Raw genomic sequence first — 27,556 nt, 5'->3', positions numbered from 1 at the left:
TGTACATACCATTTTTCTTCTCTTTAACTAGTGTTACCCTCGCACTTGAATCCATGGATACAGAAGCCAAGGCCCTGAATATAGAAGCCACAACTATGATGTAACTGCTTTTAAGCATGCATAATAAAGAAAATTTCTAGTAGCGGGAAAAAGAATATTATGAACACATTAAGTTCAAACCTTGAATCAGGGGAGAATGCTAAGGCAGTTACTATTCCAAGGTGAGCCTTTTTTATCACGGTCTGAATCTGCATATTTTTTGAACTTACAGTTATAATGTCCCCAGAAGGTGTTCCACTGCATTTCAACATACCAAAACAGAAGGAATAAGTTACTGTAGAAGTCCACCCTTGAGCAATGTTTTGAAAAACAAACTGGTGATTGAACAGGCTAGACCTCTAGGTCGTGGTTCAACTAATTCAACCGGTGGTTGAACTGGATAGTGTTTGAACTTGAGACCTAGATGATTCACAGTCCATTAAGTTTGGTCCGGTTATTAAAATATTGCCCTTGAGGTAACCAATTAATTTTTTTCCACATGGCATGAAAACTAAAAAAAATAAACATGCTTCCATGTGACTTACAAAAAAGAATGAGGGTGGTATCCTTAAGTACTAGAAAAGTACAGATTAGAAGATGTACCATGCAAGAAACTTTCCATCAGCTGAGACATTCAATGCAGAGATTGCATCACGAATAATACGCTTTGAGTTTATTCTTTTCCACGTTTGCGTATTCCAGGTCAGAATGCTTCCACCATTATCTATATACAACAATGAAATACTTGTGCCAGTTAAATAAAGATCCAATAAGTAGAAGAATATTTTTTTTGGTGGATTATTTACCAGCAATATATAGGACCTGAGCCCTATCATTTATTTGAGAAAATCTGCAACAGCTAAAATTATCACGCTGTGTGAAATTCAAAAAAATATGATTAGTATATATAATTAATGACAAAGCAATCACCACACCAAACAAGGGGAATAATACGGTTATCCAAAAAGAATATAATATTAATTTCATTTTATAAAAAGAAGTTTATTATGATGAAGAGAAAACACTATTAAGGGTGACAAGGATCAGGAATTCTCCTAAACAAAAGACCGATACAAAAAAATATGAAAATGGAGAAAATCAATGTATTAAAGCTTTCTAATCCCCCAACATATTTGATAGAGAAATCAAGTGATGCGCCAAAGAAATCACCTTAAAAATATGAAAGTTCTGCTCTAACAGGACCAAAAACACCACCATATTGTAACATAAACTGCACATTGCCATAAAAACTTCCTCTTTATTTCTACCAAAACCTGAGAACTAACCATCAAAATTTGGTATAGGAACCTAGGACACATTACCAAAAATTGGTCTACGAACTATTGATGTGCAGTATATCCATTTTCAGCCAATCTAGCCTAGAACTTCCCCACTAGGATTTCAAGGTTTGATTTTCTAGGTACCAAGGATATGACACAAATAAAACATAAAGCTCAGTATAGGAAGGGTTGAAGGGATAAAAAATAGTGGCACAAAATGAATAATTTCCCCTATGAGAATATAACAACTTCTCTCTTAACACAAGGAGAGAACAATGGCACTCTCTCTTAACACAGGAGAGCACAGTAGCACACATCTCTATAAACAAATTAGAAGAAACACTCCAAAGGAAACTAAACATTTTACTCCGACTTGAAGAATTGTGTATAACGAGGCTCAATATATAGGTGAGATCCTTTGCCTCTGACCACTCTCAAGCTGAATTTAATATTTGTTTTCTCCTCGCCAACAAATTTAGAGGCAACTAAATTTCCAGAAAGAACTTTACTCTTTCTATTTTGACTTTTGCAAAAGAGCCAAAAGTGGCTTTACTTATCTTTACAATCTCCCACTTAAAGCTACGTCTGGTGAGCTTTCTCCTCTCGCCAATTATATGCTGATGTTATGACAAGGGTCTTTACCATATAAACTTATCAGCATTGATTCACTTCGTCATAACATCAGTAGGTCATCTTTGTTGTGCACACCCACACTGCCTTCTTACTTCTCTGACAAAGTAGCATCGAAGTCTAATATGCTTTGTCCTTTAATGAAATTTTGAGAACCAGGGTAAATTAGCAGGTTCAACAAGTTGAACTGGGAACCTGCCCATACATATTGGTCTGACCACTCAATAACTACCAGCATTACTGAAAATCAGTCAGGATCAGCAAGTTTTAGTTCAATACTTTGAAGCAGCCTCCAATCTTCTTAAAGGCGCCTCTTTCATAAAGTGACCAAAACATATATCAATGAAAGGAATGTCACAAGTATGTGGAGCATGGACCACTAAGGCGACATGCCATTTGATGCTATACACAGAAACAATTGTTTGTATAATCTGTTTCACCCCTACTTCTTTAACCCATCTATGAATAAATATTCAGGTAATAGATAATAATTTAACTTGCCTCAGAAAATAGTAAGCAAATGAACCTTATACAATAAATAATATGTAAAAAGTTTTAAAACACAAAATAAAATAGCAATGCATATCATCTATAGCCTAGACTTGATATAACTAAATGTGTACCATACTAATTAATGATTGCATTCATATATTGTTCATGGCTTCACTATATATTGTAAATATTAGAGTACAATTCATGACATTACCTAGTTTTAAACAATTGATATGGAAGACAAATTTCCAAGTAATGCTTAAAAAGCTATCACGTCGATTCAATATTTTCATTCGATAGAGCAGTTAAGAGTTTTGCTCACATTTTCATTTGATAGAGCAGTTAAGAGTTTTGCTGAAGAAATATCCCAAACCCTGCTGGGGCCAGCACCTCCCAAAGAGACAAGCAATTTATCATCAGAACTGCAACACAAAAAAAACCAGACTATAAGGCACAATCCATAAGCCACTCTATCTCTCTCCTTTCTCACCTTTTTCTTCTTTTACTTCGAAGCTATTAACTATGAAGTCAAAGAGAAACATCTCTCAGAAGTGCTTCTATGCACAACAAACCTGAAATGTAAGTCCTTCACAGTAGAATGCGCATTAGACTCGTTGAGAATAATTTCCATACTAGGCCACTTGAAAACCCTTAAATTGCCATCCTGTACTGCACCAAAATTACAACATTATGTGGCATGCTACTCCATCAAAAAAGAAACACTACATTTTAATGCTCATTTGTCAAATTAATGAAGGTACTGCAATCCTGTACTGAAGAAAATCAGAAGCATCATAAGCCCAGCAATTATTCTCCCGTGAAAGAAAATTACCTCACCAATAACCATGTAATATCACAATGGTACAAGTGAAAAACAAAAAATAGATTATATATCACAATATTGAACTTGAAACAAAATGCTGCAGTTACAGAGAAAGGCTACATTTTGATTTGTGACAGATTTTGAAGCTACAAGTGACAATTTAATTTGATGTTTATTAGAGTAGTTCAGTTTTAACCATTTTGTAACTGATTTGCTTAATGTGTATTTAGCCCTCCTTTTCTTTCAATGAATCTGGTCAATCTTTATGACCAGATACATTAATTGTTAGTTTTATATTTTGCTATAAGAGCACATGCTCATTCTGTAACTATTCAATTCAGAAAATAAATATAGTGCATAATTCTTTTCTCTCTCTCCTCTTTTATCTTTTCCCGTTCTCTCTCTTTTTCTCATCCTCTCAACAGTAACTTCTTCTTCTTTCTTGTTACACGACTCATACATCTTCTTCTTCTTCTCCAATTTCACAAAGACAAACAATGTTTGTCATCGATGTCAGTTGGGTCTTCAGAAAACACAGATCTCTTCACAAGAATATTTTCAGGTTAATGTTAAGTGATACAAGGAAAGAGTATTTGTACTAAGGAAGGATAAGCGGTTACATGATATCTATGACAAAAGAACTCTGTCTACTGAGTTAACCATTATAGGCTATAACCATATTCAGTATATGCAAGTTTGCAACAGAATTTGACTTTTCTTAATGCGGATTTCAGATTGGTATCAGCTGGTGTGAAGGACAACATTAGGAGAAAGTATACAGTATAAGTACTAGTTAACTAACAAGAGCTTGGATCTTAATCTCTTGGCAAACATACCATAACTGAACATGAATTGCAGTAACAAATAATAAGTGGAGATATTTTCATATAACATCTGTTTTTCTTTCAGATACAAAATTATCAGTGTCAGTACACAGTTTCATTTATGTTAATTTAAATGGAGCCGGTACCTCTCCTCCCGCAGCTAGTGCAGTACCATCATTGCTGAATGCCAATGCTAATTGCAGTTCAACATCCTCCAGCCCAGTAAGAACTGTCTCCGACTTCTTCAGGCCCAACTTAAGATTTTCAGAAACCTTGTTGTGGTCCCAGTCAAACCATCTGCATGAACAATGCATAATATTGATCATGATGTTATATAGCTAGATATAATAGAGAGAAAGAAAATCAAACTTCATATATATTATAAAACATGTAGATAACAGACTGGCAATAACATTTTTTATAGCAACATTAACTACCCTCTTTATACAATATCCCCTCCCACGCTGCAGTAAATCCATACTGTCATTTAGTTAGTGGCAGCACTGGGGATATGTTCTGGGAATATACAACAGCATGCATGATGCACCAACCATTCAGCTGATAATCCTCTAAAAACAATTAAAAAGAAGGAAATTAAGACAATTGATTTTCCAGATGCTTTTTGCAAATTGAAGCAACAATGTGCTTAAATTATTTGCCTTCATTTTCTCTAAAATATACAAAATTCTATAAATGAAACAACCTGTTATGATGAAACATTAGAAAGCCCTAAAACTATCTTAGTTAGGAGCTCTTCCCATTAATAGGATTGTATCCCTGATAGCCACTGTCCTGAAAGTAAGATAATTCTCAAGCTCATTTTGCTAATCCAACTTGATAATTAATTTAACGTACAGTGTTGACTAGCTCAACAAAATCTAGTAATCAAAGACGGTCTTACATCATAAGTTATGGTTGGAAGGAATTTCTAAAATATCATACAGTTATTTAGACATTTAGTCTCTGATTTTCCAATCCAATCTTAGATCCTAAAGCTTAGGATAAAAGATATGTTTGTGAGTAAAAATTTGTAGAAGAAGAGTTGGAGAACTAAGTGACTGATTTACATCAATCCATAAGCAGATAAAATAACTATTGAAAGATATCTCTTAACTGAAACCCAACCCATCCTAGTCTGTCATCATAAGAAAGGATAGGTTTTGGATTAGATGTAAACCTAAACTATGTAGAGCTCATGCAGTCCCTCATAATATTATGCACTTATTAATACTTCTAAATTTTTAATTCTCTATGTTGGATTTTTAATTCTCTTACATGTGGTTTGAGCTTAGAGGCCAATTAAAAGGTGAAAAATGGAAGTGTATCTCGATAAAGTACAGTCTAGGTGAATGATATCTCCATTTTCCACCTGCTCAACCATGCATGGCCTAGATGTATGCTCAAACTTGTCTAGGTTCACCCACTCACAAAATATTTGACATGAAGATCTTAACAACAAAACAAAGTCTATATGGATTTCTCTTTAATGAAAAGAAGCAACTTCTATGAAAGAAGGATGAGATGGGAAGCAAAAAAACCTGCAACTCTTTGGCATCATTGCACAAATAAGGCCGTCTCCATTGGGGTGAAGTGCCATTCTATAAGGCAACTCAGAATTAGTTCCTAGCTTACCCACCTGAAAATATTGATAAAGTTATTACTCAAACAAGAGAGTACAGTATTAGTAACACATGCACCGCATCTTTCTATAGGCACTTTATGCAAACTTAGATGAAATTCCTGTATCAATTACTACTTAAACCAAAAAACAATTCAGTTACACCATGGTTAGCAGATTCTCTCCCTCCAAACCGCATACTAGTTCATGAATAGCAGATAGCATTGTCACAAGGGAAAAAGCGAACTGAGGGGACCAATCCCCAAAATAGCATCACTTTGATGCAGCCGCATCATTGATGTGATGCGGATAACCAAAGTAAGATTTAAATGCAAATTAAGCCATCATAATACCTTCAAAACATAATGCAATCTATATTGACAATGCTAGAAACATAATATTGTGAGAACATCAAATGAAGTGCAAGTCAGGAAGCCAAGTGACACAGAATAGCAACAAATGCAGATACTAAGTCCACATAATATAGATGAGTTTGTAAGAGCTTCTAGACTGTAAATGACAAATAGTGGTTAAGTTCAGACCAAGTTTCTAGGGTTTTTCTTGGATTGCTAAATTACAGTCAGTTAAGATGGTGTTAGTAAATTAGCAATCAAATCGGCTAATTTTGACAACACTAGTGTGAGTACCACGTACCAATACACAGTACTCATTGTGTAAAGTATAAATTATTACTACATGATAAGTGACACATGCATGAAAGTAAGTAACCAAGGTAGCATTTGATGCAATTAGAGAACAGGTTGGAACAAGATGTACTATTCTATTTCCTTTACTTCCACCCTTATTGAGAAACCAAAATGCCTCGCTTTTTAATCTCATGCCAGGTTCTGTTCTATTAAGAAAATACACCAAACATCGAATGGATCATATATGTTTTGTTCCGTCCTGGTGTAACATGTTTACTGAATGCTACATGAGGATTAGAATATAAGCAATTCAAACAAATCCACATTCTACAAAACTACACAAATCAACATGCAGCAAAATCAAACAACGAGCACAGATTCCTCACACTAACAAAAACAAACATCAATCCGCATTGCATAACATAACAACAACAACATCCAAATCAAAACCAAATCCGATTCCTACATTTCCGAATTACAAAAAAAATCCGTCACGAAATCAAGTCTCATAAAATTTCCGTAACCGAACACGAACATATCACATACCGGTTGATCAGAAAGAGAATTGGATGCAACATCGAAGTGCGCGATCAACAAAGAATTAGGAATACCGCTGTGGCCTTCTCCACCACCGCCGGCAAACACCAGGTAGTTCCCGGCTGTGAGTTCCTCTGTTATTGTCTCCTCCGACTTCGTCTCCGGCGGAGAGTTGTTATCGGAGTCAGAGGAATCATCGGTGGTTTGGTTAAGGCTCGATTTTATGAGGTTTTGGGGAATCCAAGCAAGGGAGTAGATAGGAACACCGTATTTCTTCAAATTGGGAGCGTCCATTTTGTTTTGTGTTTCTCTCTCAGATCTATGTCTTCTTTTAACGTTAGTATGATTCTTCAATAGCGTTATGCGTTATTCACTTTCACACCGTAGTAGTATTAAAATTAAATTACACTAATACACCTCAATTTTAATAAAATTATACAAATTATTTATCTTTTTCCAACTATGGGTGAATGTAACCTTAAAAGAAGTTATGAGTATTTTTTTTTGGTACAATGGAATTAAGAGAGGAAAAAACAATAAAACAAAAGAAGAACTTAGCTAAGGGGATGATGGTCATGAACCATATACATCTGATAGTTGGTAGGGACGGTGTTCCATCCTGAGTTTATCTGAAGAGTGCCATCAAATCCTTGCCATCAAATTAGCCACTTGATTAGCCTTACAAACAACAAAATCAACCTCCACTATCCAGTCTGAGATAATCAAGAAAGGACAAATGAGACAACCTTCAATATTTGTTGATGTCGAATATGAATACCACTTGAAAGAAGATGGATCGCCTCGAGACAATCACTTTCCGCACGACCCCTTTTAAAACCCAATTCCCAAACAAGTTTCAGACTCTGATCCATAGCCAAAAGCTCCACTAAAATAGTTGATCCAACACCAAAGTTAGCTGAAAAACCAGACAACCATTGACCTACATGATCCCGAATAGCATCACCACCCATTACAAGAGAACTTCGAATGCAACTCCCATCAACATTGATTTTAATCGTACCAATATCTGGACGCTGCCAACAAATTTCCCTTTCACAAATAGTATGCACCGTTTGGTTCCAATCCCAAAAATCATGATGTACATTACGAGCAATCCAATCAATATCCCAAGTAGAAGTACCTAGAACAGTGTTCTTTCGCCCCCTCCACACCCACCACATGCCAGCCAGAAAAAGCAGACCATTCCTTTGCTTGCAATTCTTCAGCACCCAAGATCGAAAAGACTGGGTAACCCAAAACAAAGATTTATCCCAACCAATTCTCTTCCATAAATTAGAAGAAGTAGGACAATCCCGAAAGATATGCATAAGATCCTCTACACCTCCATTACATCTCATACACATAGGATTTGCCGTCAAGTTCCTCCTGAAGCAAAGATCATTTGAGGGCAAAGTCTCATGAAAACCTAACCAACACAACATTTTATTTTTTCGGGAACCCTCAAACGCCACACCAACTTCCAATCACTTGACAAATGTTCAACATCTTCCTCAGGTTTGTTAATCCACCAATAACCTGAATTGGCCGAATAGTTTCCTGTTACATGTCCCTCCCAAATCCATCCCTCCTCCTCAGTTGGTAAGCCTAGAGTGAAATGGTTACTAATCAACTCTTTCAGTTCAGAAGGAGCCATAGTATAGAGAGCACTAAAATCCCATGTTCCCTCAGTCCAGATGTCCTTCACCCGAAGTTGAGTATCAGAAATATTAACAAAAGGGACAAAGTTACATAAAGTCCCAAAGCCTGTCCAATTATTATACCACAAAGACTTATTTCCTTCTCCCAGCTAAAGGTTGAAACCATCCTTGAGATTTTGAGTAGCCTTCATAATACTCCGCCAAGTGTAGGATGTTCCCGCTTTAATTGGAGAAAAAAGAATAGACTTGCCACCAAGATATTTTTCGTTCAAGACTCTGCATCACAATTTATCTGAGTTATTAATCATCTGCCAACTCATCTTACCCAGTAGAGATATATTCATTGATCTCGCATCCCTCAAACCAAGACCACCATCCCGTTTATGTCTAGTGAGAACATCCCAACTAACCAAATTAAGACTTCTCTTATTAACATTACCACCCCACATAAAGTTTCTTGTCATCTTATTTATATCGCTACAGACACTTTGTGGTAGCCACATCACCTACATAGAGTAAATAGGGATAGAGGAGATAACTGATTTCACTAAGCACAAATGACCAGCTTTATTAAGAAGATGAGTTTTCCAAGTACACATACGCCTCTGAATCTTTTCCATTATAGGGTTGAACACATCACTGCCCACCTTACCTTGAACAAGATGTATCCCCAAATAATTTTCAAGATTACTAACCACGCACATAGAACAAATATTCATGAAATTATTCTTCCTTCTACTTGTCACTGTATTTGAGCACATAAACTTAGATTTCGCCTCATTAACCTTCAGACCTGAAGCTTTGCAAAAATCCTTTAGAGTCTCTAACACCATCCTGACCTCAGAATTAGTTGTCTTGCAAAACAAGAGAACATCATCGGCAAATAAGAGATGAGAGATTGAAGGACCACCTCGTGACAGTTGAATCGGCAGCCACATACCATTCTCAACTTTTTGATGAATGCTTAAAGCCAACTTCTCCATGCAGAGAACAAATAAATAAGGAGACATAGAATCTCCTTGACGAAGACCTCTTTTAGGATGAAAGCCAGCAAGTCTAGAACCGTTCCAAAGTAAAGACACCTGCCCTGATCGGACACACCACATAATAAGATTCACTGTAATGGTGGGAAAACCAAATTGAAGAAGAGTATGTTTCAGAAAGTCCCAATTGACCCTATCATACGCTTTCTCTAGATCCACCTTAAAGGCCATAACACCCTTCTTAGCCTTAGACTTGTGTAAATGATGCATAACTTCTTGAGCCAAAATAATATTATCTGAAGTGCCTCTCCCTATAATGAAACTACTCTGCAAAGGACCTACTAACTCATCCAAAAAAGGCCTCAATCTATTCACCAGAACTTTAGTAATGATTTTATACACCACATTGCAAAGACTAATAGGTCTGAAATCTTTTAAAGTAGTGGGAGTAGTTACCTTGGGAATAAGAACAATAAGAATCTCGACAATGTGAGCATCAGAGAAGCCATTCTTGAACGCATCTGATACAAGTTGCCATATGTCATCGCCCACCAAATGCCAATATTTCTTGAAGAAAATGGGTTGAAAGCCATCCAGTCCAGGAGCCTTAAAAGGCTGCATACTCATAATTGCAAGAGTCACCTCTTATTTCGTAAGTGGAGCAGTCAAAGCCGCAACCCCAATATTAGACAAAACTGGGGTCACATTTGGGCACTGATCAAGAAGAACCTAAGTAATCTCACAAAACAAAGCCTGAAAATACATTTGAGCTTCATCCCGCATCAAATCAGGATCAGTGCACCAACACCCATCCTCAAGGAAAAGGCCATGAATCTCGTTCCTCTTCCTCCAGACAATCGTTTGAGTGTGAAAAAACTTAGTGTGCTTATCCCCAAACTTAACCCATTGCTCCCTTGATTTCCGATACCACAAAATCTCCTCATGATTCAAGATGTTATTATATTCCCGCCTTAGTTGAACCTTAAGTCTTGCCAGGTCATGATCCTCAATCACCTCTAGTCTTCTCTGAATACCCTGGATTCTCGCCTCAACTCTTCTTTTCCTCTGAAAAATATTACCAAACACCGACTTATTGAAAGCAATAGAATCCTCACGAATTCTATCTAACCCATCAACAACACCCCTGCCACCATGTTGCCAAGCCACTTGGACCACATTATCAAAATCCAGATGAGTAGTCCACGCAACTTGGAACCTAAATGGTCTATTACCTGTATACTCGGACTTGCCACCACATCTTACCAACAAAGGGTTATGATCAGAATGTAACTTCGTGAGATTCTCCACATAGCCCTCAGGGAAGGCAGTGCGCCAAGAGCTAACGGATAAACCTCTATCCAGTCTCTTTGAAATACTCCGACCCGAATGCTCCCTTTTGAACCAGGTGAATCGGCTACCAACAACACCAATATCCATCACGCCACAAACCTCAAGAACATGAGCAAACCTATTCGCCCTAGAATGGTTAAAATGGCCACCTCGAGTCTCCGACAGTAGCAAAATATCATTAAAATCACCCAATAGAAACCACGGTAGCGTCACCATATTCCTCAAGGACATAATATGTTCCCACAACAAATCTCGTTCCCGAAAAGATGGACTAGCATAAATAGCAGTGCAAATCCACTCACTTGGACCACAACAGGTCTTCAGAGAGATAGATTGATAGATTGAGAAGAAATACTGATACAGTAGTACTGAAATTACCACCCTTGATTGTGAGAACCCAAATACCACCGGAATGACCTGCGGCCTCAATAATACCATATTCCACATAACCTAGAGAATTCCAGAAATTTTTGGAAGTAATAAATTGACAATGCGTTTCCATGAGGATTATCATCGAAGGTTGTGAGGATATTATATTAGTATTAAAATTAAAATTAGGCTAAACAACTTTAGTCCTTCCTTAATTTACAATTTTCTTGAAATACACACATGGGTATGTGGTATTTCATTATTTTTCAAAAGGGAGTTGATTATACTTGCAAATTTAAGAAGAGAGAAAATATTCTATGATTGACTGAGATCTTTGAAATCATTTCTCATATTCACCCTAAATTTAAAGGGCATTGGATCTCAGTATTAGAAAATAGTCTACTCTATATAAGCTCAGAAGGAAAATTATAGATAAATCATTAACGATCATCAGAGTAGGATATGAACTTCCATCAATTTCATCTACACGACTAGTCTTGCAAATTGCTTGATTTTTATAATTTTATGTAAAATTCTTAATTGGTTTTTATATTTAAATATATATTTGATATAAAAGATAATTAATATCCCTGAATTTTAATAAAATTACACAAATCACTATTTTTTTTACTTATACACAAACCATATCTAATTTATATAAATATATTATGGTGCCTAACATTGCATGAGCAATGAGTATAACCTCTATAATATATATATATATATATATATAAATTAGGGACGATTTGCGTAGATACAAAAAACGAGATGGATAATTTGTACAATTTTATTTAAAACTCAGGGAGTGTCACTCTAGTTTATTTGCGATTTTGTCCTATACATAACTCTTCACCTCTGAAGCATGAATACGTTGAACACCCTCATGTATCGGTGTCGGACACGTATCTGACACGGATACGCTCGGATTCGTGAAGAATACGTATCCATAGATTATCCAAAAATAAAAATAAAAAAATAAAGATGAAGATACGTTTCTAATATGATTTCAACATAGAATAGGATAAGATGAAATACGTTTTATCAATTTTATGAATTATTCTACTATATTTTCTAGTTTTGGTACTTGAAATTTTGGGGACAATAATTTACAATTTCCATTATATTTTCCACTTTATATGTTTTGATTTACATTTATAATTTTATCATATGTATTTTTTACTATAGATGCGTCCCTAAACGTATCGTATCTTATATTTTAGAAAAAATGTGTGTCGACATATCGGATACATATTGTATTGACACATGTATCCGAATATGTGCTTCATAGCTCTTTAGGAGAAGTTTCATCGAGTCAGATATGCTCACAAGCACAGAAGCCAACTTGAATGCCTGAATTATCAAATCAATGCCAAAGGTACCATGTGAGTTGTAAGGCAAATCTAGTAAGCATATTATACATGAATGACAATGTACATTTAAATTCTACAAGGTAGTACCTTACACAGCTAAATTATTTAAACTAAAATTTACAATGATTTGTTCTTCTATATCTTATTTACTTGCTTGTTTAGTATTCAACCACAGTTTCCTGTGCCTCTTCTCTCACAGTTGGTGTCTTCAATGTTGATGAAAGTGAAGTTACAGCCTCTCCAACCGTCACGAAAAGGTAATCGTCTCGAATGTTATTATGACCAACATCTGCTTTTCTCAGCTTTACCAAGACTTCAGCAAGAGGATTCACCAATGCAAGCTGTTACAACTTATTCCAGTTAGTCACAGTTATGATTTTGAGCCTATTTACGAAGGTGTGCAAGTAAATCAAGTTTTTAGGAGTTTAACATTCTTACCTCAACACCCTTATGTTGCAATGCTGTGTTCAACTCCTTGAAAAGTGAGACTCCACTTGTGTCTATGGTACTCACAGCTGAAAATCTCAGATCATATTTTAAGAACATGTTATTTGTGATTGAATGTGTGTCACATTTTGCATATAAAGAAGCTATATCAATCATGTCCTTTAGCATGCTAAACCAAAGATTGATATCGAGTGCTAACTTAAACCCCTTCTTTACTAACAAGACATTTGTCTAGTGGTATAAGGCCTTACTGATTCCTAGATAGACCAAAGGTCAAAGATTCAATTCTTATGAGCGAAACTTCTTGGAAAAAGCAGTCACGCACCCCGAAAGATATTAGTCCCCTTACCTATAGGGTGAGGGGATATTCTTTGTTATACAAAAAAAAAACACTTCTTTGGATGAGAATACTCAGTCTTACAAGTAACGTTTCACTCTATCCTGAGTCTTGACTAATTAAGTGAGCTATGTGCACATATGGAACTTAGAATTGCATGTATGTAGGAGATAGGAGGTGTGAACTCATATTACAGGAAGAGTTTTCATTTATATTGTCAAAGTGGCAAATTTTCTTTCTAGGATCAAAACCCAACAATAAGCAATCACTACAAATAAGAAAAGGCTTCTTTATAGAAAGAAAAAAATTCTAGCTACTTTGTGCCTCAAGTAAATCATGTAAGTTTTAATACACTAGCAATAGAGACTATATATGGCTTGCAACTTGCAAGAAACCAAGACAAACACACTTCACAAATTCCAATTTTACAGTTTAATCATTGTGTGTGATGATTTTGTTACCTGACATTTCAAGAATCATAAATTGAAGGCTAAAGTCTTTCAGTATGTTATCTTCTTCAACTTCTTCTACCCACCTTAATATCCTAATAAAAAATACAAATGGTTTAGTAAAAATAATAACCAATGCAGCAAGAAATGTTTTAAAAACTTCATAAATTTTGTAGAGACAAAACCAACCTCTCATGTAGATATGTGATATTAACAAAATTGATTGGAGCCTCTATTCTTAATATAAGAAAACCAGGTACTCTTGCAGCTTCCTTATAATGATGAAGATCTCTATATATGTCTGTTCCTGGTATGTTCCCCAACATTACTGTTTTAGGTCTTGTAATTTGCAATAGGAGTTTCAAAATTGACAACCCGACCTGATCAACACAAGGGGCATTAATAAAGAGCTCTAATATTTTTCTTTTCAGGGTCGCAATTGTAGTCGTGATGGTACTTTTAGTCTCCATGACTACATTGTGACAGAGCTTGCATCCACATTAATTGTGTTTTCCTATAGTTTGCCTTATTTGGGGTAAAAGTACTTTAATCGCAACAATCACTTCGATTGTAGGCAAAAAAAGTGAAGAACATGTGAACTTACTGCAATAGCAAGGCCATACTGAACTGAGATAAAAATAACACCAAAGAATGCAACCAACATCACAAGGAAATCGAATTTGTCTATCTTCCAGAGGAGATAAGCAGCAGGGATATCAATGAGGCCAATCACTGCTGTTATTATGATCGCGCCCAATATAACATTCGGGGTGTAATGAAATAATGGCATGAGAAATAGGAGTGTCACCATGACTGCTAATGACATTATAACGTTTGACATCGCTGATTTTGCTCCTGCGTTATTATTCACAGCCGAGCGAGAAAAAGATCCTGAAATTCATCGCTTAAATTTGTTAATATGTTTCTAACACATGCTGTTATACTTATGCTTCATTACCAAAGACTTTTAGAATGTTTTTAGGTTGTAGACATTATTAACCTGTTGTAACATAGCAAGATGTGGTGCAGCCAACCATATTCATTAGCCCAATTGCCATCATTTCTTTATTTCCATCCACTCTGTAGTTTCTGAGAGCTGCAAATGTTCTTCCTACTGCAATTCCTTCCTGTTTAAAACATTCCACTAATCCTTTAATGCTAGTGATAAAACCAATTGAAAAAGAATACAATTATGCTCCCTTAATTACTATGCTGTTACTGGTGCTCAAGTGAATTTGTCTCTGGAATGAGTAAGGTTGCATCTACACTTATTTGATAAAGTGCATAGAAATCTCAAAATGTTAAATAATTTAGCATGCTCACTTTCCCTTTGGAAGAATCTTTTAGGAAAAAATTACTAATGAGTACAAATACTTTCAAAAGGTCAAGGGTTCGATTCCTAGGAGCTAACACTTGTTGGGTGGGACAACCTTCCTTACCCAAAAGGTGAGGAAATACCCTTGATAGTACCAACAATAAACTATACAGATTAAACAACGCAATAATACTTTATTATAAATCATGACTATTGAAGATAAAAAATAACATAAAAATAAAGAGGAGGATGAAAATTATTAAACTTACAGTGAGGGATAAAATGCCAGTGATAAAGCCAGTTTTAATGACTAGACCTAGATGAGTTCCATTAAAGATCAACTTATCAGTTGAAGGAGGATTTATTCCTTTTGGCAACTTTCCAATCTAGCAACCACAATAGCAGGTAGTACCATTTGTTTAGTAAATAAGCTGATAGCAATAAATGGCTTATCAACTGCACTGAAAATGAATATTGGAGAGTGTGGAGCAGAAACTTACTACGCTGATGCCATGATGTTGAGCCTTAATAGCAAAAGATAGGATGGTAGAGATTATGACACATACAAGAGGGGCTCCAGCTGAGACCCAAAAAAGTTTGGGTTTCTTTTTGCTCTGCAATACAAGTTATAGTCAATATACTAGGTTACAGTTATTACAATTTACATGCATGCAAAGTAGTAGGTTGTTCTCTGTACTGCATTACAGTAACTCTGGTTGTGTCACATAGATTTTATTGATGATTGTGTCACAGATTTTAACATACATTGATGATTGTGTCCTTTAAATTTCTTATTGGATCAGCCATGAAGATATCTACTACTTTTTGTATAATCAAAACTCAGAAGTATCTCTTACCACGTGCATTCATGGTTGTCTTTTTAAGAATTGGTTATTTCTCCTAACAAATGTTATTCTCTTAGTATGATACATGATGATCTAATATGTTTTATATCACTAGATCAACGTCTTATTGTCTTATTGTTGATTGTATTCATTTAACCATAAGCTTTAACCATTGAAATGTATGAATATGATGATTATATTTGCACTAAAACTACAGAGATCCTGGCTTGACTATAATGAAATGGTTCATATAGGTTTCACTTGACTCAAATCTTCTGCCCCATTTTTTCTCTCTTTCTCACAACTTTTTATATATTTTATTTCATCAAACTATTTTTTTAATAATTTTACTGATTTACCTGCTATCTCTCTATAATAATTACAGTCACATATTTCTATTTATCATCTCTTCTTAGCTACTTATGAGTAGATTTATAAAACAGACATTAATGTTAATAAATATGAAGAAACCTAATTTGCTAAAAAAATTGTTACTATCTATGAACAACTCTTATTTAATAAAAAACAGCTAAACGGCTTAATATATTTATTTATTGAATTTAAAATATTATATATAGCGTACCACGTGTCTTGCTAGTAATAATACTATTAGGAAGGAAAACCCCATCAATATTGTTTGCCATGACCACTGCAGAAAGACCACAAGTAGCAAATTTTCTTTAACACTGAAGAACATAAGAGGAGATGAATAAGTTTATCAACTAGTGATAATTTTGAAAAATATATCTAACTATTGAAAATTTTAATGAATTCATTTTCTTAATTCATGTAAAAGAACTGAAAAGTGCCTTTTAAAAGTAAAAAGGATATGAGGTAGTGTATGACAGTAATACTTCAAAACCAATTTACATAACACAATAAAGTGATATGTGTCAATTATTTTTACTAAGAAAAATATCAACTTGTAACAAATATCACCTTTATATGTGTATAGAATTTGTAAGTTAATATGAGAATTTATAATTTTCTAGTTATAATGAATTGAAGGAGCAACCTCGTCTGTTTTATGAAAAACAGATTTCATAACAGGAATGATGGCCATATTTTTAGTGAAATGTGTGATTCCAAGGATGCTTTTGAGCTGTTGCAAAGCGACAATTACAGCAGATCCGGCCATGAACCCCAGAAGAATGGCCTTAGATAGAAAATCAATGATAAATCCTAGTCTGCAATCATTCATTTAAGAGTCGATCATGATTAAATATAAATGATGAATGATATAATGACAATATAAAATACTCTTACTTACATTTTTTTCTCATTTGTAATTTTGAAATGAAAGAAAATGCTAAATTGGAAGCAAATAATTACCTTAGAATTCCAAGAGCAGCTTGAAAGAGACCAGCAAAAAGAGTTGATGTTAAAGCTAGCTTAAGAAACAAATCAGGGTCTTCATTTGGAGACACTTCATCTTGGAGCATGGATCCCATTACAAGAGAAGCAATAGAGACAGGTCCTACTGCAAGATCCTTTGAGCTTCCAAGAACAACATACACAAGTGGTGGAACAAAACTAGAATCTGAAATAATATGCAAAACCAACCTATAAGGATTAAATGAATTAGTAAAAGGTTGTAGATTTGTAAACTTAAATAGGCCACCCCTTCAGCTACAATGAAAATACACTCACAGAGTCCTAGAATTGGAGGAACGTTTGCAAGCTTAGCATAACTGATTCCCTGAATGACAAAATACATAATAAAATCATTAATGTACTACCTTCACTTAATAACTTCAACTGTCTAGAAATTTGATTTCTTTTACATATTATAGGTCTCCCAATTCTTCTAATAAAAAACTGTAGCCCCAAAGACACTTGTACAAGGAGTCCTTTTAATTTGTACATCAACTTTTGAACATCATACCATTCAATACATATTTGTCTTGATCCTACATTTAACTAGTGACAAATACAATGATGTCCCATTGTTGTAAAAAAAATGTTGTATATGTGTTTTTCCTTGTACAAATGGATGTGTTGAATATAAAACTATTCATTCGGCTTGCGAGTTGAGTTTCGAATGGAAAAAAATGAAAATGCAAGATTTGAGAGTCATGAAACACTCAATTTTCCTTATTTTCTCTCCAAAATCCAACTCGATCAAATAGACCCAATATTATCTTATCTAACAACTTATGTTTAAGATAAAGTTTGTTCTTCCAAGAGCCTGTCTATGAATTGAGTTTTGGAGTTGAAGGAAAGGGAACGGAAGACTTGAGAGTTATGAAATACATTTATGAGATGTCTATTAAATCTTTCATTGTGCTCTTTCCTCTCCAAAATTTAACTCGCTAACAAACCCAAATGGTCAGTTTGCGAGTTTGATTTTGAAGGAGAAAGAAAAGAAATGGAAGGTTTCAGAGTCATATGATATATGTATCTCATGGCTCTAAAGTATTTTCTTTCTTTTTCTGTCGCTCTAAAACTCAACTCACAAATGTAAACTGGTAAACCACAAGTTGAAGACACACCTGAGGGATTGCCAAGCTAGCAATGGTGATACCAGAAATAAGGTCAGATTTCAAGAGTTTGAGGTTGTATTTTTGGCCCCATTCAAGAACAGGGAACAAATATTGAGCTCCAAGTATTAGTTTTCTCTGAAGTGTTTGTCCCTTAAATAGGCGAAGAGGATCATCAGGGAAAAAAGTTTCCTTAATCCAAACCTTGAGCCTATGTAAGGTGCTTTGTTTGGGTGGTGGTGCAACTGGGTGTGCTTCTGGTGCTTCCTCGTTTATGTCTACAAAATGTGTTTGCATGGTACTGCCACTAGAATCCATGGAACAAGAGAACACGACTATAGCTTCTTTTGGTTTGAGCAATGTTGCCTTTTATTTGAGATTCCTCGCTCTACACCATTAACCAACACCACAACTATAACACAAGATCACCATTCTCAGAAGGAAAAAAATGCAACAAGATAATACAAAACCAAATAATAACTATAACTCTATACGTTTTGCTAACTATTATTCATTAGCATTAGAACAAAGCTCTTAAATTTTTTGATATATTAAAACAGCAATCATGTTTTAAAACTTTGAACACCAACCATGTTTTCAGAACTTTGAATATTGCTGAACTACAAGCATGTTGAAGTTTTGGACTCACCTTCTTTATGTCTATCTTCTTCAAAGTCATGGCATAAAAACACTCTTTCTTCACTGAATTATCAACCACCACAACAGTGACAATGGGCCGGTTGAACTCTTACTCTTCTTCTCTTATACTTTTAATATTTGGCTAAGAGGTTGGGACATGAAGAAGGGACCAATTTGGAGTAAGGGCATAGAGGCCAAGGTGGGAAGGGTAATGCCTAAGGGAGCTTAATGGAGAGGGGGAATAGGAGATTTTGTGTAAAATTTTATGTTCAAGACTTTAGAGTGCATAAATGCATGCCATAGATAATTTCTAGAGTTGTGCAACACAAATTTTCTTAACACTTGTAAACTGTATTTTACTAAGTATAGAATAGTTTTCAAGTTCTTTTTGCCACACATTATGTCTTTCCTTTTTTGTATTAAGTGTGTGTAAGTATTCTTATTTGGGAGGAGGAGATGGGAAGGACATATGAGGGAGGGAGAATTTTGGGGGAGTTTTGTTTGTAAATTTGTTGACTGTAGATTTTTCATTCCAACATGTGTTGGTTAACACAAATCTTGTACACTCTTTAACAAGTAACAAGTTCCTCTAGTGCGTGAAGCAATGCATGCCCTCTGAGTTAAAGTTACACATATAGCTAAAAAATGAAAGTAATACAACCAAATTTATTGAAGATACCATTTAAAAAATCTTAAATGTTGGATGTGGATAATATATAGCCTATGATTTGATACCATTTACTTGGTGGTGGAAATGACATAGGTTAGGCTAGTTTTCACTTAAATGGGACTATTTTATAATGTGGGATATGAGCCTACCACATTGTTAATGATATACTTTTCTTTATGATCGGATAAGACTTGTTTATGAAAATATAAAGGTCTAACCTTACATGAAGTCATATTTAGATGCTTATATTAAATGAAAACTTTATGTTTGGTAAAGAAATTAAACTTAAATTCTATAACTTTTTTATATAAAAAGTAACTATAATTTAAGTAGATATAACTATTGATACATTATATTGTATGAAAAATAATAAAATAAATTATTATATCATTTTATTTTTCTTTGAAATTTCATGTTTGTAGTTATATGTTTTCGCAGCCGCAAACTCACCCTTCTCGCAATTAGGGCAAGAGGAATAAGACATTTTATGTTTTTCACAAATAAATGAACTTGAGTTTGCATTAGTTTTATGTCTAATTTGATAATACAACTTGTAACACTTTTAAGAGTTTTTATTTATATTTTTAAGAGTTGTAATCAAATACTACACAACATAATATTGATAGATAGTTGGTTTATGATATGTCTCTTCAAATATTGTATATGAAAGTTAGCTCCATTATGTGATATATATTATATATATGAATAATTTGAACTCAAACAAAATTGCTTGTCTAAACCAAGAGATCATATAATATTATATTATATATATAAATAAACAAAGTGGTAGAGATAAAATAAATAGATAGTTTTATTATTATTGTTGTGAGTAACTTAAATTACAAAGACGGCGTCGTTTTGATACGGTTCTATCATCATTTCATCACGCACTCTCACAGTAGCATTGGCAAAGCTACTTCACTCTCATCTTCACTCTCATGCCTCCTCTTCCGTGAGGCACGCCTTCATTATTATATTCACACTCTCACATGTATCTCTTCTAACTATCTCTCCTTTCCTCTCTACAATAATAATCATAATTGCTCTACACTCTACTTATCATCTTGCTTCTGCAACTTCTTCTTCTTTGCTATATGTCAATTATCTTTTATTTATTTATTATTACGTGTAAATTGAGGGTGATCTTGGCACAATGTTGCTTGTCTTCTACCATGGAGGTCATGTGGTCAAATATCAAGTTGTGACTTGTGAGAATAAAGTTAGTACATCTACTCTCCACGGATCCCACTATGTGGTAGGAGTCTAAGGGAAAATATATATCATGAGAGAGGTTTACCCTTAATGAGTTTTTTCTGCTTGATTCAGCCGAATACAGGGGCTCAAACCAAAAAAAGTTACACATATTGGTTCCACTAAAATAATTGGAATCAAAGATAGCAAAACAGAACCATTCTGTTAATGTCTTGTTCCTTTCTATTCCATTGTGTTCTGTCTATATGCCAAATGCTACCGGACCCTTTTTTTGTGCCAATCAAAATTTCTACTCAACTAGAGTTGTCTTGTCAAGTTGCGAAAACTGGAATTTATGTTCTGTTATGAATGTGTTTTCAGATAAACATGGAAGTCTCTAGCAGCCATAATGGCAGTAACATTATGTGGTTTTTCAAGGATAGAGGATTTGATGACAACAGCATACAAGGAATGTTCAGAAAATGCATCAGGAAAGAGCAAGTGAGAACTGGGGGTATTTCAAAGGGATCGGCATTGAAGAAAGGAAACTGCACTCGATTGTTCAAAATGTCCCAAGATTCTTTTGCTTGGTCTGAATGAGAAGATTGTGCCCATGGTTCAATGTCTGAAGACATTGGGGCCCGAACCCCATCAAGTCGCTTCAGCCATAACCAAGTTCCCTCACATACTCTCGCACAGCGTAGAAGAGAAGCTTTGCCCCCTTCTGGCATTCTTTTAGGCCTTGGGCATTGCTGAAAAGCAACTTGGGAAAATTACATTGCTCAACCCGAGGCTTATCAGCTACAGCATCGGTACGAAGCTGGCAGAGATTGTAGACATCCTTGCTAGCATTGGACGGCTCCTTTGTTTCTATGATTGAGGTATGTTTAGAAAGCATGGGTACTGAGGCTCCTTTTCCTGTCATTCGGTATTGGTGATGAGGCCCTATAACTCTTTTTGTCATACCTGCATTGTTTCACAGCCTGATGAGTAGTTTACAGTTAGTTTTATCAAATCACCAAGGAATATTTGGGTAAGTTCCACTTATATCTGATTGAGTATAATGAAATAATTGCTTGTATATAATTAATGCCTTACATACCACTGCATAACGAGAAGCTTTTTTGAGATTCGAAGAAGACAATAACCTCACCGTTGCATTTAGGCTCACTTTCATATATACTACTATCAATAATTGTCTTTGCAGTGACGAATACCGTATCCAACAGATGAACACTATATATATAAAGAGCAACTAAATAAGACATGGGATTAAAAATAAAAATCGTGGACGGCAGGATTCGAACCTGCGCGGGCAAAGCCCACATGATTTCTAGTCATGCCCGATAACCACTCCGGCACGTCCACATTGTTGTTAAGAATGCCATTTAACATTAATATCTAGATAATTAATAAGCAATTCCGTTACCACATTAATCGCCAAAAAATTATTATAACAATGCATGTAAAACTACAAGATAGTATTTCAAGTATGTTTTTTTGTCTTCCTTATAGATTGAACTTACTAACAATATCACCATACCAGATCTTTTGCCTCCTCTCTAGCCAATAGTTCCATCAAATATGTTCCCGTTATTATACTTTATATTATGTTAGTAATATACTTTGTGTATTGATTCTATGTATTTCTAACAATATGGTAATTGGTAAATGATGTGACTAAAAAAATAACATATAACATGTTATATTTTTATTAGGAAAAATAGTATGCAGATAGTTCTGCGAAATTGTATTGAAATCATTATGTCACATGTGCATCAACATTATACAAGAGTAGTTGGCTACAAGACTAACAAAATACCCTTCAATTATTCATTATCCCATGTTAAAGCTGACCAATCTTAAGTCAATAGACTCATGTTGCTCCATATAATGAATCGATTTCAATTCATGAGTGACCATCTCTCTAATTTCATTTGAGATTGAAGGTGGAACCTAATGCACTGTTTCACCTAAACTCCTTATCACAAATTCAGTCTCTAAGATGTTTCAAGATATTTTTATTTCTTGAACTATTGTTCAAAATCTGGCAGAATTGTCTACCATTCATAGTGTCACAAATTGGAATGTCCTAAATTAATATTAGTAGAACCAATAGGACTAAGGAACCAGAGGTGGCAGAATTGTCAACCAAATTGTGTCCTAACTGAGAATGAAGCACAATCCTGAACACTATAGGCTTTGCATTAACCTTATAAAGATGCTAGATGAAATGTAGTTTATCTTCTTAATTTCCCACTCACAGGCTTCAATATATATTTTTTACCATGAAAGTTGATTTTCAATTTTGGTTTTAGTTTTCAAAACCCTTTTAATCATAAGTATGAAAAGAAGTGCTGGTGGCATTATTAAAAATTTATAATAAAAAAATCCCAAATTTTTAGGGGAGTTATCGCAGATCAAAAAAATGAAACTAAATTGATATTAAAACACATCATGTTTTTAAACACACCATCACTCCCTCGACCATAAGGTATTAAAGTTGTTGCTTAGTAACCATAAAGATCATAGGTTCAAATTCTGGTAACATTGTCTCCACTTGCGGGATAAGACTGCAAAAATTACACTCTCCATACCCCACTAGGTGGTAGCATCACGCACTAGAGCACACCATCACTCCCTTAAAACACACACTACCATTAACTCTCCAATCATTCCTGAGCACTTGGTAACCTGATAATCACAATCAATCCTACATACCATAACCAAATTTTCAAATAATACTACTCAAGGAAAAAACCAAATACCAGCAAGCAAAAGGGTAAATAGACCACCATTGGTTTAGAAAAGGCAAAAAGAAAACAATCATGTTCTAACTTGTCCTGAGAGATTTGCAGAACTCCAACTAGCAAACCATTGCTGTTACAAATATGCAGAAGAATTTAATCCCAACACCAAATATTTTCAAGGAACAGAAAAGATCCAAAGTGGCCAATAAAATTATCAAGCAGAAGTATAGAGGAACCTCATGAAAACAGAATACTAAAGAACCAAAATCCATGATAATATTACCAATAGAGAACTGTGGGATAAATACAAAGAAGCACATCCTTTGGCACAAATCAAACTTCTGTAGTTCTGTTGCATAAAAGCCATAAGGCAAGCCCGAAAGTTAAACATATTAGGACCGAGAATATACTACAAATACTAATCAGATTTGAGTAGCATTATTTAAGTATTAACCAAGAGTTTAACAATTCCACTTATTACTTCCCTCTTCAGAAACATAAGTATTAAGGCTCGAAGTTACAACTCTCATTTTGCACCTTCAGATGGAGAAGGGGATGATGCACTGCAGGAACTACCAGAAACTTTCACTATTCAAACAAGGTAATCTAACTTTTTCACCCTGCACATAAATAAGAACTTCACATCAATCAGCATGAATTAGCATATAAGTATGCTGTTTTAAATAATAGACATCCTAGCCTAATTAACAGACTACACAGTTAGATCTAACACTGACTAATGCTTTTATATGTTGAAGATGCAAATAGAAAATCTCAAGAAAACTGAGTGTGCCCAATGTAACACACACCAGAATAACCAGATAGATAAATTCCCAACACTTGTGTTCCTTTGGTTCCTGCCCATAAACATATTCCCCTCACCAATTCAAGGATCTAACAAGTTTCCAGGGTTATATCTTACAAGCCTTACCCTCACAAGCAGAAAGGTCGTTTACTAGATTTGAACCCGTGACCTTATAGTCACTAAACAATAACCTTAATGTTGTGTCAAACTCACTCTCCAGGGGGTCATATCTTACCCTAGTTAATAATTAATAGTTGGAATTGGAGAATGATATGGATCACATTGAAACTAAGGAAACAACCTAACCAAAGCTACCATAAACGGCATACAAATTAAATCAAATTATAGCCAAAGTTCATACCTGACTACTAAATTGTTAATCTTTCCATTGAAAGAACTGTATTACCTAACAAGTCAAATAATAACATAAATCAAATCAAAAGCATGCCAATATTATCTTCTATTCTCTTACATAAATCATAAGAAAACATAAGACTAACAATAAGAACAACAACAACATCAAATTAACTAAAATCCCAAAGCTAATAATTTGATCTCTGACCCTTAATCCTTACCAAGTACCAAAACCAAATTCACTTGTAATCAAAATTGGGCACAGGAGGGGCATCAAAACTCTCCAATATCTTGGTCTCGCTTCCACCACTCGATTTTGGTTCCTCTTTCTTTTCTCCACCAAAAAACCCACCAAACCAGGGTTTCGACACCGAATCAGAATCCGGCGAAGGAGAAGGTAGGTTCATGGGTTGACCCGGTAACCCAGCAGAAGGGTAACCGGGCATGGGTTCATCCATTATAGGTGGCAACTGTTGCTGCGCGCTGAGAACCTTGTTGAGCATGATCCCAGCGCCTTCGATAAGCGCGAGGAGGAATCCGCCGAACGCGGCGGATCGTGCGGATGCGGCAAGGCCCTGACGCATGGTGAGAAACCCGCCGGTTGCAGCGCCGGCGAAGATAGAGTTCCAGGGATCCTCTTTCTGACGGAGATACACCATGGAGCAGTCAAAGGTTGAGAAAAGACCACCCCACACAGCGAAGCTACCACCCACGCGCGGCGCGTTGAGTCGGACGGCTTGTGACGCGCCGACAAAACGTTCACCCTTTGGGGAGTTGTAGAGGCCTTTGAGGAAGTGGAAGGCGGAGCCTCCAACGGCACCCATGCCAAACGCGCCACCGAGGTCGTCGAGGATGCGATCGGGACATGGTTCGCGAGATGTTTCTGGAGTACCCATAATGGAATCAGAAGGAGAAAGTGGTTTATTTGGGATAGGGCTTTCTGTTTATCGATGGCCCCAAGTCGGTGGGCGAGTGAGGAGTGCAATATTGTAAATATCTCTCTTTTTATATTCTTATGTGGATCATTCTTGTGCATACTAAATTTATCATAAAAATAAGAGTAAATTACACAGATATTACATGAGTTTTAGTAAAATTACACAAATCATCTATCACTTTTCTATACCTACACGTCCCCTAATTTTTATATTTTCATTACATTGACCACCCCGCATGAGAAATAAGTGTAATTTTTTAAACAAAAATGTGATAAATGCAATTAAGTTAAACAAAACATAGTATATTGTGGAGACAAGTCCAAATACTATATGAGTCGATATCTCTTTATTATTTTTGGTTCGTTACGATATAGTGTAAGAGCAATTTAAACAATATCTCTTTAGAATTGTTGATGCATTTTATAACCAAAAGTAATAAAGATATATTGATTTGTATATTATTTGAATTTTTCTCACAATATACCATGTTTTGTTTAACTTAATTGAATTTATCACATTTTTTGTTTAAAATATTACACTTATTTATCATGCGGGGGTGATCAGTGTAATGAAAGTATAAAAAACTATGGGAGGTTTGTGTAGGTGTAGAAAAGTGAGAGATGGTTTGTGTAATTTCACTAAAATTCAGGGGTGTTAGTGTAATTAACTCTAAAAATAATTAATCTACTAACCATCCATTAGTCTAATGATATAAAACTTCATTAAATTTTAAGAAATATCAAAATATGAAGGGTTTAGATGAGTAAAAAATTAATCTCTTTTAGAGTGTATGATTACCCATCTTTATAAGTATTGCTCTAAAAAGTCAAATCCTTGATATTTTGGTCTTCTTAAGAATTTAGTGGGATTTTACACCAAGAAAGACTTACGTGAAGACGAAACCATATAGATACAACAAATAAGATCTTGACAACACATTCATATTTTAATTCTAATTAAATTAATTTTAAATGATAGCATCAAAAATCATAAATGTATCTATCTGTCGCGCCCCCGATTTTCGGCTGCACGACTTTGTTTAGAGTCGCCACTACATTTTATAATTAAAAATGTAGAAAAATCTTTTAAGCCCAATTACCTTGGGCTTTNGGATCAAGGCTTACGTAGTTCTTTAAGTAGAAAATGGTTTATTGGTTGGATGTATTTTAATTAAAGAAAATATAGTTTTTAGTCAAAATATATATATTTTGCAAGTTTTGTTTATTATAAAAAAAAGGTTTTTATTTGGTTATTTAAAAAATGGAATAAGTTGATTTTGAGATTGAATCGATTGAAAAGAAGCGGCGTAGCGCGACCTTTCGAAGATGATCTGAGAAGAAAGAGACCTCCAGGGTGACCTTCTCTCCATCTTTGATTAAGTCCCAAAATTATTTTATTTTTTGAAAAGCGTTTTATGATAGTGTCATATTTTACTTGTTTTTAAAAAATGTTCCAATTTTTGTTAATCATAATTTTAATTATTTACAGAAAGTAAACAACTTAATTAATTGCTAAAAAATCATAAAAAAGTTTGTTAATTGTTAGCAATATTAAAATGATTTTTATCTCATTTTGTTGTTACTATTCCGCATAAAATATTACTAATAATGATTCATTATTGTAAATATTATACTCTTGTATCAACTAACTAATGAAAGTGTTTAAAAATTATATATAAATAATTTAATTCTTTATTTATTAACTAATATTGTGTTG

General features: G+C 34.8%; 2 protein-coding genes and 1 non-coding gene across 4 annotated transcripts; all 3 read right to left on the bottom strand.

Annotated features, from left to right (window-relative positions):
- On the bottom strand, positions 12,583-18,887 carry LOC109332419 (probable sulfate transporter 3.3). Its single transcript, XM_019567396.1, has 13 exons — positions 18,506-18,887; positions 17,664-17,712; positions 17,346-17,553; positions 17,029-17,200; positions 16,597-16,662; positions 15,669-15,782; positions 15,438-15,554; positions 14,854-14,980; positions 14,458-14,744; positions 14,043-14,233; positions 13,866-13,948; positions 13,059-13,135; positions 12,583-12,961 (listed from the first exon to the last, which is right to left on the bottom strand). Exons 1-13 carry the CDS (start codon positions 18,809-18,811, stop codon positions 12,779-12,781), a joined length of 1,980 nt encoding a protein of 659 aa, XP_019422941.1. The 5' UTR covers positions 18,812-18,887; the 3' UTR covers positions 12,583-12,778.
- On the bottom strand, positions 22,280-22,361 carry TRNAS-AGA. Its single transcript has one exon. It is a non-coding gene; the product is annotated as a tRNA-Ser (tRNA).
- Positions 23,995-25,887, bottom strand: LOC109333284 (mitochondrial import inner membrane translocase subunit TIM17-2-like). Of its 2 annotated transcripts, XR_002105996.1 has the most exons (3): positions 25,124-25,887; positions 24,910-24,954; positions 23,995-24,363 (listed from the first exon to the last, which is right to left on the bottom strand). XR_002105996.1 is itself a non-coding variant. In XM_019568687.1 (2 exons), the coding sequence occupies exon 1, from the start codon at positions 25,796-25,798 to the stop codon at positions 25,142-25,144; it is 657 nt and encodes a 218-aa protein (XP_019424232.1). In that variant the 5' UTR covers positions 25,799-25,886; the 3' UTR covers positions 23,995-24,363; positions 25,124-25,141. The 2 variants fall into 2 exon arrangements, 1 of the variants encoding a protein (XP_019424232.1); XM_019568687.1 differs by lacking the exon at positions 24,910-24,954 and having other exon boundaries at positions 25,124-25,886.

The sequence above is a fragment of the Lupinus angustifolius genome, chromosome LG18 (genome assembly GCF_001865875.1).
Source record: "Lupinus angustifolius cultivar Tanjil chromosome LG18, LupAngTanjil_v1.0, whole genome shotgun sequence".
NCBI lineage: Eukaryota > Viridiplantae > Streptophyta > Magnoliopsida > Fabales > Fabaceae > Lupinus > Lupinus angustifolius.
Note: the sequence above shows the minus strand (reverse complement) of the source record. Positions and strands in the feature narration are given on the sequence as shown.

Coding starts and splice junctions, on each gene's coding strand:
- LOC109332419 (XM_019567396.1), bottom strand. CDS start 18,811: ATGGATTCTAGTGGCAGTACCATGCAAACACATTTTGTAGACATAAAC. Junction 17,554..17,663: donor TCCTCCAATTCTAGGACTCT/GTGAGTGTATTT, acceptor ATATTATTTCAG/ATTCTAGTTTTGTTCCACCA. Junction 15,783..16,596: donor TATTACTAGCAAGACACGTG/GTACGCTATATA, acceptor CTTGTATTGCAG/AGCAAAAAGAAACCCAAACT.
- LOC109333284 (XM_019568687.1), bottom strand. CDS start 25,798: ATGGGTACTCCAGAAACATCTCGCGAACCATGTCCCGATCGCATCCTC.